The sequence below is a fragment of the Pantherophis guttatus genome, chromosome 6, assembly GCF_059756535.1.
Source record: "Pantherophis guttatus breed Tessera chromosome 6, ASM5975653v1, whole genome shotgun sequence".
In the NCBI taxonomy this organism is placed as follows: domain Eukaryota; kingdom Metazoa; phylum Chordata; class Lepidosauria; order Squamata; family Colubridae; genus Pantherophis; species Pantherophis guttatus.
Window position 1 is genome coordinate 50273007 of NC_142068.1, and position 19494 is coordinate 50292500.

At 35.1% G+C, this 19494-nt stretch overlaps 1 protein-coding gene across 6 annotated transcripts in view; it reads right to left on the reverse strand.

Moving 5' to 3' along the window:
* LOC117678686 (VPS10 domain-containing receptor SorCS1) overlaps positions 1–19494 on the reverse strand; it is a 415591-nt gene that overhangs the window by 137425 nt on the left and 258672 nt on the right. For all 6 annotated transcript variants that reach the window (XM_087872866.1, XM_087872863.1, XM_087872868.1 and 3 more), the window contains exon 4: positions 4025–4183. In XM_087872866.1, the coding sequence (XP_087728992.1) occupies positions 4025–4183 (159 nt within the window). The remainder of the gene's footprint in view (positions 1–4024; positions 4184–19494) is intronic.

A 19494-nucleotide genomic window follows, 5' to 3' on the forward strand; every position in this document is an offset into this window, starting at 1 on the left:
CCCCCCATTCTTATTTAAAGTTTCCAAGGGCCACAGGGAACATGTCTAGTGACATTGAATGGGTGAGTCAAGCAATCCTACTATAAAGCCAAGTGAAAGATATAAATAAAGATATTTATTTATTAAAGATTATTATTTATTATCTCATCTAATATAGTTTTATTTTCCTTTTCCAGAGTATCAAGGTGGTGCACAATTGTAAAATAGGTATAAAATATGAAATAAACTTATGAAAATATAACAATAAAATTATATCATCATCATTAAAATTATCAGATACATATATCTACCGATATCCACAAATACACACATGATAAAGGAAAAATCAAACTTTATGTACTGATATTCTTTTTAAGAGTAAAACAAATTAATATCTACTAGTTCCAGAGAGAAATTTTCACACTATTCATATATGTTACAAATATTCATAATACAACTTGAAGTCTTTTAGATGAATTTGAACTTGCTGGTTGTTAGTATAGGACTGGACATCAAAAATCTGGATGAATAAATGACAATATTTTGGAATCTCTTTGTTGTCACCTAAGAATTATCTAATCCACATGTGGAAGCATAAGGCTTGTGTGGATCCTTCAATCTAGCCATAATATAGTCGTAAGAGTGTGCTCCATTTAGCAACCTAGCTATAGACCTTTCGTTCTTCATTTTGAATAGATGATAAACTCAATAATTTCTCTGTAGAATTGTATCAGCAGCTCCTTGGGCAGTAATCCAAATGTAAAGAAACCAAAGATCAAAAATTTTATTACTGAGAAATATTTTTTTAAAAAAATGGTACTTGTGCAAAAACTTGACTGTAGTTATATCTTTGAGATACAGTTGAGGATTAAGGCGCACAAATAACCTGAAAGTCTGATCTTTCAAATGGAGCAAAACATATTCCCAATTTTCAATTTCTAATAACTATATCTGATTTTTTGCTGATAAATAGCATTTTTACATTGTGTTACATTCCCCCCACCCTTCATTCGATCAAAGTAGATCAAAAGCAGGACATATATTAGTGAGATAAAATTCAGAGTGAGTTGTTCTTTCTTCAAGATCAAAACAAATTTAAAGCTTTTTTTCTTTCCTATGTTCCTTACTTTCTAAAATGTAGAAGATGGCCATTAAAAAAGCCCAAATATATATTTCATGTATAAAACAATCAAGTTCTTTGCATGCTAGTCATACTCTAGTTCTTTTTGAAATGGCCATTTGACCATGTGATAATTATATCTTCAAATGACCAAACTTGGATATATTAATCTACAAAGAAAATTCATCACAAAGCAATCAGGACTGTGCTGTTTTCTTTAACAAGAATTGAAAGAGAGCCCAAAAGTTCACACATGATATCATTTGTGTTTTTAAAAATCATATATTTCATTTGTCCATCCTGACTTATATTTCTTCATATAAAAATCCTTTGAAAAATATACCAGATTGCCTTCAATTGGTCAGCAAATGGTGACCATTTGGCTATACTGTTTATTTTTAATCTGGCTATATAGTAATTTATACTTCTTCCTCTTTATCTGCCTATAATGAAATTTAGGTACAATTCAAGGGTACTATTTTTCCTCTTAAACTTAGGTGAAATAGACCAAGCAAACTGAGTGGCTTCAGATGGTACTTTGGCAGGTTCATAACCATCTCTTGCTTATTTCTCAGTGATAGTCAGATGTTAACTTTGAACCTGGCAGCTCATTATCAGCTGAGATCTAATAATGTTCTTCTGAATTTATCTAATCATTTTTATAGATTAAGAACATATGTACTTATCACTGCCACTGCCATAACATGGCAAATTGTACAAGGTTACGAAGTAGAGGAACTGACTTTTTTCCCCATGCAAACATATACTGTAAAACATTACAAATAGGAGAATCTTCACCCAAACCTGAAGAGGTTTTCAAGGTCTTACAGAATGTCATCAGATGGGAGCCATATGGATCTCAGGGAAGCCCTCATTCCACAATCTTGTAAAATACAAGACTGGTTTTTGTAACATATACAGAAATATATGTTTCTTTCAAAAAAGAAAAAAGAAAGAAACGTAAAAAGAAACGTAAAAAAAAATAAAATTAATATGTTTACTTTGACATTTTTATTTTTCCTTTGGCAATTTTGTCCCCTCCCCTTCATTTAATCTTTCTTTTCACCCTTTGAACTGTGCCATATTTATAAAATATATGACCCATTTGCTGAAAACATATGAGCAAAAACTGAGTATTTCTTTCATTTTTGTCCTAGCAAAATTGTTCATAAACCTTGTTTGGGGAGAAAGGGATAGAAATAAATTTGATACTTGGAGACAGCCAATTTGAAAAGTGCCTGCTAAAAGACGTATCTGTATTTTTCTTAAAGTAAAGCCAATTTGTTCATGCTCAGGATATTTTGCCCTGCTATATGACACAAAGTTAAAATTGTTTTTTAGGGATACTTTAAGAATGTGGTGTTTCAAAATTCTAATAGAATTGACTTGATTTAAATCTTCTAGAGAAGGGGTGTAAAACTGGTGGCCTGTGGGCTGGATGCGTCATATGCAGGCCATGCCCACCCCAGCTCCGCTAGAGAAAAAACATCATGAAACGTCATCTGACAGCAACATGATGCAGCGAGTTTGACACCCATGTTCTTGAGTAAACTAATTCAGTTAACTGTCATGATTTGTACCTCTGAATATTCAAATATTTTGGATGATACTGATGATCATTGCCAGTTCTACATTCTTCAAATATGTTGAATCAAATATTATGATAAATCAGCTTATATGATTTTATTAAATGATCTGAAGACATGGGAACTAAATGCCTACATTACCTACAAAAGCATGTGAATTATTTCCCATTTTGTCAGAAATAGAAGACAGGTGCAAAACTGTTCCCTAACCAACCTGTGGCTAAAGGATATAGCATCTATATAACCAGCACCTGGGGTAAAACAAATATCAGTGTTGCTAACTAACTTTCACTACTGCTTTCTTATCATTCTAATTCACCTGCCTAATGGACTGTTCACTGGCCTAATTGCCAGTCATTTGACATTCTCCCATCCACCTGTTGCATCTATCCTCCATAGACAACCCAGTGCAGGTATGTCACTTCAAAGCAATTCAGGGCAGGGATGGACAATCTATGGCCACCTAGAGATGGCATTTAACACGTTCTGGAACCAAAAGGTAGATTGATGACCCAAAGTGGCTGAAATCAGGATTTTCTTGCTCTTGTCATTTTTCTGGGAAGAATTTTGGAGTTTTTGCTTCATAAATAATCATAGTTTATGGAAGGTTTTTTTTCCCCTGCAAAGTGCTTGAAATTATAATTGGGTGTGTTTCTCTTCCCAAAATCATAAGAAACCCTGCTCTCAAATCATGATTAAAGAGACATGTATTCCCCCTGCCAAAAAAAAAAAGAGAGTAGGGAGCAATACAGTATTGCTTGTAGCTTGGAGTATTGCTTGCCATTCCAGTGCTGCAGGTTGCCTACTTCTGTAGGCAAATGCCTAAAAGATAGGCATTTAACATGATATACATTATAAAAAATTGTGTAGCACCTATCCTGCAAAGACATATTGAGCAAAGCATAAACCAACTTCCATGTTTACTCTAGGGCTTCTTAAATTAATGAGGAATTGACCAGGTAAGAGTCTCTGGAATGATGAGTTGTCTTGATTTCCAGAGCTTTATGCCTATTCCAATTTGAATGTGACACAAGAGGAAAATAATTAAATACATGAATGGATACTAACTGCATTAATTTAATTAGATGTAGAAGTTAAAGAAATTAAATCAGGTTTAATTCTTTTTCCTGTCCACCTTCTACTTTTCAGACTTACAAATCTAATGTACCCTTCAATATATAAATTGAGCATTTGATTATTTTAGGGAGCAGTTAGAGGAGGTTAATGTCAGGTATATCCTTTGAATCTGCTGTCTTTCTTGATATGCTGGCTGTTAACTGACACTTTATTCTGTCCAATAATAGATTTCGTCCTAGCAGAGCGTAAAAGTAATACTAACCTTCTGATCCTGACTGTAGGCCAAAATCCAGTCCTCCTGCTTAGGGTGAAAGAGCATGCTATGGATGTAGAAGTTCAACCTGTATTTTTGATAGGTGGCTCCTTCGTCAGAACTGATCAGCAGGCTGCTCTCAATCTCAGGATCCGTAAGCAACATAATCTGTACAGATAAAAAAAAGAGGGGGAAAATTGGAATTTGAAACAGGAAAAGGGTAAAACAAACATTCTGAAATGTCTAGAAAATCACTGTTGTGAAAGATAATTTAAGTAGGCTCCATATAGCTGTACATAGCCAGCCAAACGTAGACAAAACAAAGATGGTCTTCTAACTGGAAAGGGATAGAACATGGGTGTCAAACTTGATCCCACTGCGGCCTGTATTGGAATTTTGTTTGCCCTTGGGGGCCGGGGTGGGCATGGCCTGTTCATTGTGGCCAACTGGGTGAGTGGGGCTGGGGTGGGCCGGGGCTGGGGCTGCACGGGCCAGTGCCTTGGTGTCTCCAGGAAGGCTCCACAGAGCAACTAGGGGCCTATCACAGGCCAAATTCAGTCCACAGGCCATGTATTTGATGTGGCTGGGATAGAGGAACAACATTCTACTTAACTACTTAACTGTTATTAAGCTGGTTATTAAGACCAGCTGCCTGCAATTACTGCAGGTTCGAATCTCACCAAGGCTCAAGGTTGACTCAGCCTTCCATCCTTTCTAAGGTAGGTAAATTGAGGACCCAGTTGTGGGGACAATAAGCTGACTTTGTATAAATATACAAAAGGATGAAGGCTATTGCTGAGCACATTGTAAGCCGCCCTGAGTCTCCGGAGAACGGCGGCATATAAATCAAAATTAAATTAAAATAAAAAAATAAATAAATAAACTAATCCATATATTTCTGTAACAGTCTATACAAAGGCACATATACCTTTTATTTTTGACTGTGTGCGATACTATATTTTTTAAAGGTACATTATGAGTTATACTGAAGTGCCCCATTTCTTTTCTGTTGAAAGCTGTGGAAACATGGATTTCCCTGACAAAAGCCCACAGTCATTAATAGAGTGATGGTAAACAGAGGCAGCAACTGAGGACAAGAAAGGCCAAAGGAGGCAAAAAAGTGAGAAACACTCTCTCTTCCTCTGGCATTTCGTTTGATCCTTATCACATTAAACATAAGACAAAAGGAAAAGACTAGAGAATGTCATTCAAATCATAGCACATTCTCCAAAATTCACAGAAAGCATAAAAGCCTGAAGGTATCTTCAAGTACCAAAAAGTATAAAGCCTTTTCTAGCCCATTCTGAAAATTTTGAATCAGCACACGAGTTTCCAAATGTGATATTAAGTCAAGCCCTACATATATTATCAGTGATTACTTTTGCTTTAACTTAAAGATGCAATTTAATTTAAATTGTATCACATTCTATCACTTCCCGTATATTGGTACCTGTACTATCATTCTTTCCATAGAAACTTTTTCTTTTGCACCATAAGATAAAGAAAAAATACATTACCTCTGGGAAGTTATAAAGATTTGAACTTTTGCCTTAAAGAAATAAATCGGAATCTCTCATAGATATCCCAGGTAATAAGTACTGTACCCAGAACTCTTGAAATAAAGGGATTCGCATAAAAGCTTCTACTTACGCTGTAGTAAATATTATATTTTTTTATCATTCTGTATCCATTTATTATGACTATCCCTCAACTCTTGAACTTTCATACAAAAGCAGGCAAGGTAATCAAAGTTCGACATAATAATCTCTGGATTTTGACTTTTATGTCCAGTAGATGCCAGTCCCTTAGTCTTTTCTTTATGCTTGTATCATTTTTTCCCTGTTATTTCAACACATCACTTTATATGAGATCCCAGAGTCTGGATAAATAAATGCTAAAATTGGATTCTTTACTATAGCAGCAATACACATGGAAGACATGGAATATTATCCAAAGAACAGAAAAAAATGTTTCTCAATTTCTCAATGATAAGGAAACAACTGCTGATCAAAATGAATAACAGATTGTATTTTTTTAATGGTAAAAACTGTTATGACACCAAAACCAAGTGAGAACCACTCCCAGGCACTTCTGTTCTACACTCAGATAGTAGTATTTTAGTTTTTGATCATAGGCATTTATTACAAGTATGCCTGCCTATAAGAAAGTTGAATATATTGAAGGTGTGTGTGTGCTAATTTGCCTAATCCCCCCTCCCCCCCAAAAAACCCTTGACTACAATCCACAGTCAGCTTCATAAAAAGCACACGGTCATTGGCATTACACTAAGTAGATATATTTCAGCATAACAACATGTTGAATGGCATATCAACAGTGCCAGGATTCTATCCTTTCCCACCCAATCCCATGGATTGACAGATGGTTAGCTTCATTATTCAAAATAGCATTAAAATGAATATGTAATAGGTACCCCTTAATTTCATTTAATATTGTGATTAGCATATTAATTTATTTTATTCTCTGTGCACTGGGCATACACGTATATGAACGTGCATGTATTGGAGACATACTTATTAAATGGATGAATTTTCTGGATTTCATGCTCTGTTGGATAGAAATAATATAACACAGAGTAATGCATAACATTCTAAGTAGCACGTAGTTGGAACTGAAACTCTCTGCAGCAGTTGTGATGTGAATTCAGATGTACCCATACTTAGATAAGTTCCAATGAAATGCAACATAGACTTTAGTATGATTATTCTAAATAAGCACAAATTTGGGAAACAAAGTTAGAAGTCTTTCTGAATTGGATTCAGGCATGTTATTACAGTTATATAGTAGATCAGAAACTTGTGGCATTTTTATGATTAACATTATTACGGCATAAGTTTTCACTGACTCCTAGCAACTTCACAGATACATGAAACATGCAGATTATAAACACTGTTATAAAGAAAGGGAGATAAATGTGGACAATGAAAATAAAGGCGAATAAAATGCAAAGTAAATGGATAACTAAATATTATTAATTTGATCCCAATATAGTCATATTTAGACTAGATTGGAGGTAGGTGATTCTCCAGCAACAAGGACTGTCAAACACTCTAGGAATATACAACATTTTATTATGAAACAGAAAGATTTGTGGGAGTTTCCCTCCCCCCCCCCCGAGTCCTATTGTTGTTACTTCCTGGATCATAATTAATCAGAATGCCCATTTCATTTGATCATAACATCTACTTATTAACAATCTATGGATCCCTGCTTTCACACAAATCTATAACAACTTAAATTATGCCAATATATTTCTGATATACAGAACATTTTCACCTTTTCCTTTTTAATTAAAACTGCATCTTCATCTGCCTACATGTATGCATCCATCAACGTCATTCAATGGCACTAGATCATTTTCATTTGGATCTATTACATCCTTGCTCTCTTGCTTAGTTTTACAGACATTCTGTCAGATCCCCCAGGAACCAAGAAAGAAATGAAGAGTTACTTCTGAGTAGTTTCTTTTATTGTTCCTCTACTGTATCTATATACAGAAATGTTGCCCAACTAAAGCAACTATTTGCATAACTACAGATATATTCCCTGTAGTCATGGGGAGGATCTGTTTTAAACTTCTCCCTCCTTAATGATTCTCAGAGTAAAACTGTAGTAATGCAAATAGTTGCTTTAGTTCGGCAAAATTTTTGTTTGGTTTTGCTGCTTCTTCCCCTCTGGGAATCCAGATTAATTCCACCATACATACCTATTTCATTTATTCATTTCATTAATGAGTTCACTCTCCTTACTGCTCATTCCTATTATATTCCAAGCTTCCATGTATCTTCAGATAGTGCATGAATATTGATAAAGAACCAGAAACAAGGAAACCATGAGTTCTAGTCAGTTAGCATGTACCTTAGACCAGGCCCTTTCTCTCTGAGCCCTATGAAGAAGGCAACAGCAAACCATCTAAAATATTTCCAAGAAAATTTCAGGGATTTATGCAGGCAGTCACCAGGAATTAAGAAGGAGAAAGAGAAGGAGAAGGAAGAGGAAAAAGAGGAAGAGGAGGGGAAGGGAAAGAAGTTAACATACTGTATGCTGTCCCTCAAACTTTGTTCTTTATATTTTTACATAATGCAGTTTAATAATATAGAGAAGCTGTCAATCAGGTTACTAGCCTTAGTTGCAGCTGAATGATATGTCACATTACCTAGTAACAGGAAGGACACTTACCTCAACTCAGTCAGTTTTGATATATTTTGGTCAGGATGCTATAAGCACATCCACAGCCTATCCTATCTGTGGGCATTATGGTATTTGTTGCAAGCTAGAATTTTTAATATAGAGATTACACTGCAGGGCAGCATGCTTTTTCTTACATCCAAATAGGACATATGTGCAGTGTACTGACACACAATCAATGCATTTTAATAGTCCTATAATAAATTCTATGGAGCTAAATCATGAATGGTCTTGGCTACTTGTGTTACTGACTTTCTGTCATAAAATGAAATTCCATGTGCATGAAGACCATATAAACGAGCAGAAACAAAGGCATGGAAAATATTTTATTATAATATTGCAAATTATTGACTATCTGTCTATAATTTATAGAGAATCATATTGATTGCATCAGTGCCAATGCAGCAATTTTGGTATACACACTAACACAGCAGTTGGTAGAAATATTTCCCAAAGGTAGTTTATAGCAAAATAAGTGAAGCCATAATTAACTAGATTTGTTATGCACATATACAGTTCCTGAACTAGTATGATTGAGGGAAGGGTTATGTCTTCTATAGACTTCTGCCAATTGCGATAATCCTGTATCTATTAATCTGAAAGTAATAGCCAGAATATCTACTACTAATACATACTAAGAAACTTAAATAATGAAATCTTATGATGATGGCAGTCACTTATGGCTAGTCTCATGCCATTGGTCAATGGGACTCTTGTAAAATAATGACAGAAAATCAGCTGACTTAATTGACAGAAAATCAGCTGAGTACTTTTTTTGTAAGACCTATCACACTCTGAAGTGTGGAAACAGAAACAGAAACAGTTGGAATACTGACACTCGGAAGGCAGCATATGCAAGTGATGAGGAACTGTGGCATTAGACATAACAACCTTTGATTTCTCCTATACTTCAAGACTAGAAAAAATACCCTGCATATTTTTCCCATTATTAATGGCACTTTTTAAAAAAACTGCCTTGCCTCAGCCCCACCTTGCTTTCTCAGTCCATTCTAGAGACAAGTGGTTTATTAAATTGGAGGCAAATCAGAAAACAAACTTTAAATGTTGTCCCTACAAAAATTTCCATTTTCTAGGACAGCACCAGAATAGAAGTTGTTTGGTCAACAAACAATGACAATGTGAATGACAGTATACACACTGTGTTGAAAATGATTTTCCGACTGAACAAGCTGTAATGTACAAACTACATTAATGCACATCTGCAAGTGGTACATTTATTCATAAACACATAGACACATTTACAGCTTCATAAACAGCAGTAGTTAAGTCATCCGTATTCTGAATCCTAGATCACTGTCACCAGTGCAGTAAGTCCTTGGATGACTTGAAGAATCTATCTTGGATTTGATAGATTTGCATTTTGGAACTGGAAGCTTCTGAGGCTCCTCCAGCTCTCAAAAATCAGTTGTATTTGGAACTGGAAACACAAGAAAGTGTCATTTCAACCCTTAAATAAGAGAGAGCACCAATTTCAAAAGAGTATAACCCCAATTATCTTCTGAAACAATTGAGAAATATAAGAAATTTTAGTTTTCACCCACTTTGTGATATCCTTTGGGATTTGAAGTAATATTTAATTGCCTATTGTCTAATAATCCCTAAGTAGATTTAAAGCATGGCTGTAGTAAAATGACAAAACACAGGATAGATTATAAGTCCATAATTTGGACGAGGAATGGAATTTATTAAGAACAAGGGCATTTAAGATGAATAGTGTAAAAGAACATCATATAATGAGCCATATAAGTCTATGAACAAGTCTCCCAGTGGAGGTGGATATACGATTCAGTGTTTATGAGGCTTAATAAAAATAAATGGAGTAGAAATTCCTGCAGCTATGGATCTCCCTGTCTGTATAAATTCCAATCCCCCCCTGGGTTAAATCCTACTCAGCAGCTGCTTTGCCATCAGTTCACCCATCCTCACAATGTTCTACAGATAATGAACTCTGCATCACCCTAGGCAAGTGTCTTGTTAATAACCTTGGCACTGACCATGCATACCTAAGCCAAGCATGGCTATTTTACATTCATTTTGCAATGAAGTTAGCAGTGTACCTAGAACACCTGCTGCAGAGTAGGCTATGTACAGAAGGGCTTCACATGTCTAGTAACTAGAAACAAATGACAACAAAGTACGAAGGTAAAGAAAGGAAGAACTTGCCTGTAGGATCTGGTAGTGCTATGCATTCTTTCTGAATGTTTAGTATACATAATGTTAAATCAGAGTTCAATCAGACCTGTTTTATTTTTGACTACAATTCCAGTAATGCTACAGTCATGTAAGGCCAAAACAAGTGACACTGGGGCAACAAGTTATAATTCAGCAACATCTGGGCTCTTTCAGATAGTCCTGAAGTACATCTGCTAGCATCCTTGACTAGAGGTCATGTAACTGTAGCTGCTGGAAGAGAGTTATAGTTTAGAACTATCTGGAAAAGTTTCCTATCCCCAAGGAAATGTTTTAACTTCTTCTGTACCAGTACTTTAAGAAGATGACAAAAACTAATTCCCCACCACCACTTCTTAATTGGCTGCAGGATTGTTTTTGATTTAACTTGTAATTTTAATTTTCTTTTGATTTTAATTGTATTTTTACTATTTCTATGTGTAATTTGTATTTTATTTATACATTAAGCATTGCATATATTGAACAACTTCCCCCCAAATAACTTGTACACTCATTTTATACTCAACTGTCAGAAAAATAATAATAAAGTAGACATCCATTTTAAAATACAAATTTGTAAGCATATACTTTTATGTACATTTACCTAGTGGTAGTGTTTATTGGACTTGGCTGAATGTCAAATTTATAGTGGAATAAATATTTTGAAGCACTTCTATGGGTCTCAGGGCAAAATAAGTAGCAGTTCCTTAAAATTATCACAACTAAATCTAAACATTTTCTTATATCTGTGGAGTAACATTTTTGTAAAAAGATAAAAGTCTTTAATTTGAGTAAGGGGAGAAAAATGAAGAGATAACAGATAAACATGATCTACTCTAAGTCTTGTGTAATGGTTAGCTTAAGTCCAGCTTTATGGACTCTCTTAGTTCTATTTTTTTTAAAAAAGGTTCTTTTTAGAGTATTGACAGAGTAAGTGGCAGAAAAATTGCTTCACATTTCGGCAGATCTGTTTCTGTAAATGTCACCAAACAACAAATGTTTGTGTTTTTGTGTATGCATATATGAAAGCTAATACAAACTTCCTGAATTTATTTCTCTAAAATATATACTGTATGTATATATCCAGGCTTTCTTCAATAGAAAACATATGGTGTGCTTGCAGATATCATTGATCCTGACTGGTCAAGGTTGATTCAGCTTCCTATCCTTCCGAGGTCAGTAAAATGGGGACCCAGATTGTTGGGGGCAATATGCTGACATTATGAAGTGCTGAGAGAGAGCTATAAAGTGCTATGGACAGTATATGTCTAAGTGCTATTGCACTCGTATTTTATTTGTTTGTTTGCTTGCTTGCTTGTTTGCTTATTAAATGCCCACCTCACATGAATCTTCTATTCAACTCTGAGATATTTGAGTCTGGATCTACAAACATCATCTCAGATTTGGCTCTCAATACAAACAGGAAGAAAATCAGACCAAGTCAAATGAGGTTGTTTTCAAATCTCTGAATTCAGAATCAAATCTTATAGTCATAATATACTAAGGGTATTATGTCTGCTCTAAAAGTCTACTTCTATAAAAGTCTACTGGAATGGAAGGTAATGGAAACACTAAACCTATAAGACCATGCTGACATTTTAGCAAGCTTTTTATTTCCCTGCTTCAACCCAATCCCTGCTTCAACCCATAGAAGACAGCTTTTCTCCCCCATTGCAATATTTTTTCTCCATTTGGTAGAATAAAGGGGAAAAAAACACACTGTCTCTTGGAGAAACCATTGGAAGTGGTGGGCAGGAATGGGTGTGTTTCATATCCATTTTTCAGCAGTGCAAAACACTGAAAGTGGATCTGTTCTGTTTCCGAGCAAATAAAGTCATATGCAGTATTTACCCCTTTAAATTAAGTCATATTTAAATAAAGACATATATTTACTTCTCCCTCAGGATGCCGCTATAGGGCATTGCATGCCAAAACAACTAGACATTATCCCATGCCATCACTCTACTAAACACCTAATTCCCATAGCACTGTTTTATGCCTAAGGATATCGAACCATGTAGTAGGGTTGTATTATTATTATCCTTCTCATTTTTCTTCTATTCACCTATTATATTGGTATCTTATAGCTATCACTTTGTTAGTTGTATCTTATGATTTATGATTGTATCTTATGATTTATCACTTTGAGCTTATGCACCAGAGACAAATTCTTTGTGTGTAGAATCACACTTTCCTTCATAAGGAATTGAGTCCCTACATATTCTTCCTCCACATATTGACTACCCCTCTTTTCTATTTGTTCCCCTCTATTTATTCCCCTCTTTGAGAAATTAGGGTTGAAAGATCCCTAATTTGGACCTAATCATATCTCCACAACCTCTATTTTGGGAATAGGCACATTTTCAACAACAGCTGTTTTATGATTACATTTTCTTAAAATGCTAACTCTATTGGTAATTTTAAAAAGCAAGGGATTTCTCATATACATTATATACAACATTTTTACAGCAAACTAATACAAAACTCGATATTATTGCAGGCTACTGCAATAATAGGTAGGCTACTGGAATCAGTGATTTTTTATTGGGAAGCCAAAACTATAATCTAGTTCTAAGATTGTTTCCTGCTTGCTCCTACTTTAAAGTCATGAAATATAATAATGAAGAGCAATGAAACAGTCTGAAAGAAAAATTGAGTAAGCCCATATCTGGATACCATTTCTTTCCATGCTTGATAAATAAAGGGTAAGTAGACTTACATTTCCTCTGGATTTATGGTGAAATCAGCACTAGTAGATTATGATGGGTTTCTTTCTCTCAAACATAAAAAATACAGACCTTTATTAAATAGGAAAATTTAGAATTTTAATCTCTTGACTGTCCAAGCTAGAAAATTAACGTCTATGTAGAAGGGCATTTAAATGAACTCTTTTCTTTAAGAGAGTTCAAGCAGCAGAGAATATGTTAATTTCACCTTTGAATGTGGGTGCAAGTGGTTGTCCATGGCAAATGTTCTATGAAAGTAATGGCTTTAATTACTATTTTCAATATCACTGTATTCTGTTAAATGAATTCTGCTTGCTGAATACGTGGTTTGAGAATGACCAATTTAACAAAAATAGTATATGGTTTTCATATTTTCTTACCAGTAATAAAAGTTGAAGATGCAAGATATTTAGAAACATAGCACTATCTTCCTATTTTAAATAGTTGTTTTTAAGAAGACTGACAATATTGAAGCGAAGTGAACAATCTGCCCTTGTTTTGGCAGATTAGTTTTATTCATAGAATCGTAATTATACTGTTCAAAAAAAACAACTGCATCTAATTAAATATAGCGATAATTACCAAAAGCAGTTGATAAGAGATAGTTTCAAAGAAAACCTTCAGGTAAATATGGTCTGTGTATATGTATGAAAGAGATGGCTTCCAATTAATTGCTATTTTCATAAATTGCTTCAAATTAGTGGCCAGATTACAAAATTGCAGCACAATTTATTAAAAAAAACAAAGTGAAACAGAACACAGCAAACATACAATTAATAAATAGCACAAGATAAATAAACAGCACTGGAAAAAAGTGAATGTAATAAAGAGAATCTGTACGTAAATGGGAAAACATCATGGACTGAAGAATAGCCTTGAATTATAATGAGAGAGAGAGGACATATAGCTTCAAAGCTTTTAATGACAAAGGTGAAACATTCATGTACTTCCACATAGGAAGAAGCCACCTATGTTATCATAGAGCTGTTGAATAATGAAAACTTTTCCACACATACAGTATGTAACCTAGTGTCAGATTTCTTAAGCAAATGGCAGTTTGAATCAGAAAATCCATTTTGATGCTGTGATGAAACTTAGGTTTTTACCATAATTTGTTATGAGTTTGTATAAAAAAACTGATGGTGTGTTCCCACGATTAGGGAAGATTTTTGCTACACAAATCAACTGCACAGCCAACCAGAAGCAGCATTGACCCTCAACCAACCCATGCAACCCCCCCAACCAGTACTTCACCTCCCAATGACCCTCACCAAGACCCATCACAAGACCCACCAGAAGTACCTCACTTGACATATCCACACCTGGCCTATCACAAAACCCATCGCAGGACCCAGAGTTGATGGTATCCTCACATGACATGATGCAGATCCAATTTTCAAAAAAGAGCCATAGCTGGATTCAAACAATAAAACATCTCAAGACAATAATGGCTGCTTATTGAATAGACCATTTGGCTGGCTTCACTTATTATCCCAAGTCATAATTATACTTTACCAATCCCAACAGATAAATAAATTCGGTGCTCTGAGCCAAAAGAAACTAAGATATTGGTTGGCATAATGAGTAAATATAGTGCTTACATGGAGAAACCCCCATATTCAATCCTTGGCATCTCTAAGCATAGTCCTGTCAAAATAGAGTTTATGGGGTAAGCAATTGAATGCATTTTTACTATAGTGTACATGACCTGGGACTAAAGGCTTCAGTTTGCCAAGCCATGCTATGTCCAAAGAATGCTAGCTGGACCAGAGGCCTGACACTATATAAGGCAATGCTGTATGAATAAAAGACCAATCAAAGCAAGCTAGTAGTTGAATTGCTGAAAAATTTGCACCCAAATCTGCATCAAATTTAAAAATTCACAAGGAACTAATTGTATAGGGAATTTATCTCATATTAACTCAATCAAGACTTTACGATATCAACTTGGTTTAACTAACATTAACTAACAATTTAAGCAGGAATGTTGTATGGCGGAATAAAAATATTTTAGCCAGAGCTTGCTAGCGTCATGGAAAGCACTATAAATGTTCCTTTTTTCTGATCATAAATGTTTATAGCTTATTGCTGTCATAAATTATGGCACACATTAAGAAGAGAATTTTGATGATTCTGTGTAAATTGTTCAACAAAAGTCATTTAATGAAAGCAATATGATTTCAAAACGATATGCATGTCCCAAGTCTGAAGACACTTTAGAAAACTGATGTCTTTATAAAAACCACCACTTTCTTTCTTTCTCTCTCTCTCTTTCTTTCTTTCTCTTTCCTTTTTTCTTTCTTCCTCCCTTTCTCCCTCCTCCCTCCCTTCCTTCCTCTTTCTCTTTCTTTCTTTCTTTCTTTCTTTCTTTCCTTCCTTCCTTCCTTCCTTCTTTCTCTCTCTCTCTCTCTTTCTCTCTCTCTCTCTCTCTCTCTCTCTCTCTTTCTTTTAATTTGTAACAGTCCATGATATGGTTTATCTAAGAACTGATGAACAAGTACAATCAGAACATTAGATCTTTCATGTGTGCTGCACAAATGAATTTCAGTGGATTGTTGATTTTCCTTTGAATTTCCTTATGGGAAGCTGACATAAAACATTTAAAATCTTCCTTTTTCCTCTCTTCCTCCTTTACCCTTCCTTCATTCCCTCACTCCCTTCATCCTTTCATCCTAACCTCCCTCCTTCTTTTCCTGCCTACTCCTTTCCTATTTTTTCTTCTTCCCTTTCCCCTTCCCTTCCTTCTTTCATCCTTTCTTTGCATCATCCATCCATCCTTTCCTCTCCCTTTGCTTGTGGTAAGTTTGCAAGTCAGTTGCAAAACCAGCAGGAAATTGCAAGTAAAGGGCCAACAGAAGGTAAATGGCTGCTGTGTGTGGGGAGGGAGGAGGTATGGGTCAGGAAAGATGCAAGAGATGCTTCATGGGTCAGGGAGGGCACATATGGATCAAGGAGGCACAAGGAGGGAAGAATTCTATTATAAGGTACTTAAAAAGCAAAATCAACAAGAGATAGAAACCCAAGAAAAGCAGAAGGAGATGGAAATAACCAAGAAACAACAAATTAAAGAGGTCTCCATAGATGAGCCGCTTTTGGATCCTCTTTCAGAGGCCTCAGCTGGATTATCTAATATAAGAGAGGCGGTTCCGGACCTTAATGCAATGATTTGTCAAGCCACAAACGAGCATGTAAGTCAATCAGCTGATATACAATTTACAGAACCAGAAAGATCTCAGCCACAGATGCAAACCCAACAGGATCAAGCTACTCTTCAGCAAAACCAAATAGTTGATACACAATCTACAGAAAGGAGTTTAGGATGGAGATCCAACCCACGAGAAGTTAAGAAAAGAAGAAGTAGGTCTCACAAACATAAAAACTTTTAAATTAAACAACAGTGTAATGCCAGTTACTTATGAGAGGACTGAATATATAAAAAGATAATGGGCAAAATATTGGCTTATTTTATCCTGGGGAGAGTGGCAGATCTCTGCAGTGCTGAATTATTGGGTGTGAAAAAGGCCTTAAACCAAATGGTTGGAAATATCTTGTTTGTTTTTTGGAGTTCCGGATAAATACGTGTATGCTGAGCTATATGGCAAGAGACTTATTGGATTGGGGCACGCAGAAGATCTGGTTGTTACCCTATTATGATGGTTGGAACCAATTATCTGGATCAAAGACACCTCCATAAACATTATATGGAATATAATTATAAAGTCACTCGGGTGGTTGTCGGGGTTTTTTCTTTTCCAATATGAAGATATTTGTTGCTGATGGGGGCAGATGGTAACTGAAGATATCGAAAATACTGTTGGAATAAGGATGCGATGTTACCCTAACATGGGTGGAGTTCATCATCCAGTTGAAAGATATTCCAGAAGATGCTATATGGATCATAAGTTTAAAGTTTTTTTTTTTCTTTTAGGATCTTATTTACATAAGGGAATATTTTTTTAGGTGATGGGGTAGAAGAATAAAGATATTAAGAATAATTATGGTAATTCAGTAGGAAAGTGGGTGGAGAAAGGTTAGGTTATGGATTGTCTATTTTAAAGAAATGTTTAGATGTGAATATTTGTAACGAAGGGGGGAAACGAAATGGATACTGGAACTGAATAAGTGTTAAATTAGGACTTTTTGAATACTTAGAATAGAAGTATGTTTTGAAATGTTATATTGTCTGAGGGGTAGTAAAAGGGTAGACTACGAGTAGAAATTGTTAAATTGGGAGATATAATAATATTATTATTTTAAATTAGGAGTTATTAGATAATGTTATAATAGAATGTCACTTTGAAATGCTTATTATAGCATAGTATACGGGGGGTATGATAATCTTATTAAAATGAAAGGGTTAGTATATGGAGATTGAGTATGTGGATAGTAAAGTATGATATAATCTGTTATGAATTTGGGTTTTACTATGAGGAAGTCAAGGGGAGGGGGTGGGGGGGAGGAGGGGGGGAAAAAGGGGGAAAAAATCTGTATTTGAAAAACTTTTTCAATAAAAAAAAAAAAAAGGAGGCACAAGGAAGTGGAATGGATCAAGAAGGATGTAGGGAAGGTTACAGAGGTATATAAGAGGTGCAATGCAGGTCAGGTAGGCTGTGCAGGTGGGATGGTGCAAGTTTGGAAGGATGGCTTGGAGTGCTTGGAAGTATACAAGAGATGTTGTGCAGGTCAGGGTTTAGCATGGCCAAGAAGTATCCATGGGTATGCACAACAGGTGCTCCTCGGGTCATGGAAGCCATATTGGGCCAGCACTGGTTAAGAAAGATGCATGGGGTTTTGTAAGAGGTGCTGTGAAGGTTGTGTGTGTACAGTACATGGGAGTAGCATGGTCAAAAAGATGTGTTATAGTGCACAGGAGCTTTATCTATTTCTAGATAGACAGACAGACAAACAAACAGAAAGAAATAATTTGACACAAGAAGAATTTCTATTATTATAGTGAATCCATATATTATTAAAAGATAAATTATATAGATTAATTACTTTATTGCTTTGAGTTTTGACATTCAATGTTTGTTCCAGATAAGGATTTTTAACAAATTGTTCACAATGGATATTGCAGAAAACCTAATGTATAAGGGGATTACCCAGAAGGTTGTGGAAAAGATAACAATCTACATCTACCTAGTAATAAAACCTCAGTGCAGAAACCTTGGGAACTTTAAATTTTTGTCAGATTATCATATGCGTAACATCTGAAAAGAAGAAAAAAGAGGTCTTCCTCTAGTGTCTTTAGAAAAATATGCATTTGAGATTTCTTAGCATAAGAATTTGACACTTCTTCTGAAATAGTTCTTAATATAGCTCAAAGGCGTGGAGATGCATGAAATATAAATATATCATAAGAAAAAAGTTTTAAAAGACCTATTTTGAAAAAAAAATATAGTCAAATAATTCATATAATCACAATACTGGATGACATTTAATACTGTATATTAAATAAAAACATTGGAGGCATTTATATATGTGATATGTGATATATAAACACACACACACTATATATATATATACATATACATATACATATACACATACACATACACATACACATACACATACACATACACATACACATACACATACACATACACATACACATACACATACACATACATATACCTACCTACCTACCTACCTACCTACCTATATATATATATATATTTCTTCAACCGGGTATTTTCCTACGTAACTAAGTTTGCAGCCATAGCTCAGTGAAATCACATCCACTATCCTAGGCTTCTTCAGACAGCAAGCAAGCATTTTGCTGCCTATTGGAAGACTAATATAGATCTATTTCGGATTGATTTGTCCTCATCAGTTAGCCACACCCTTATCATATATTCCTTCCCTGTAGAGGCTAAGTATTTGCTTTCTTCTTTTGTCGTAGGTTTTTGTGTATTTTTCTTCAACCGGGTATTTTCCTACGTAACCAAGTTTGCAACCATAGCTCTTTCTTTGTATCGGTTGAAGAAAAATACACAAAAACCTACGACAAAAGAAGAAAGTATATATATATATATATATATATATATATATATGCATATTCTTTCTAGCCAGGTTTTACCTACATAAACTTAGTTGTTAGTTAGTTGTTACGTAGGTAAAACCTGGCTAGAAAGAATATGCACATAAAAGCCTACGAAAAAGAAAAAAGATACATATATATATATACACATACATACATACATACATACATACATACGCAGCTTTCCTCGTAGAAAGCTTTCTTCGCAGAAGCACGAAGCTGAAGACACCAGCCTGAAGATGACGAGTGGGACCTCGTCGAAACGTTGCCAAGATACTCTCAATCTTACACGGGAAAAGACCCGAATACACCAAAAC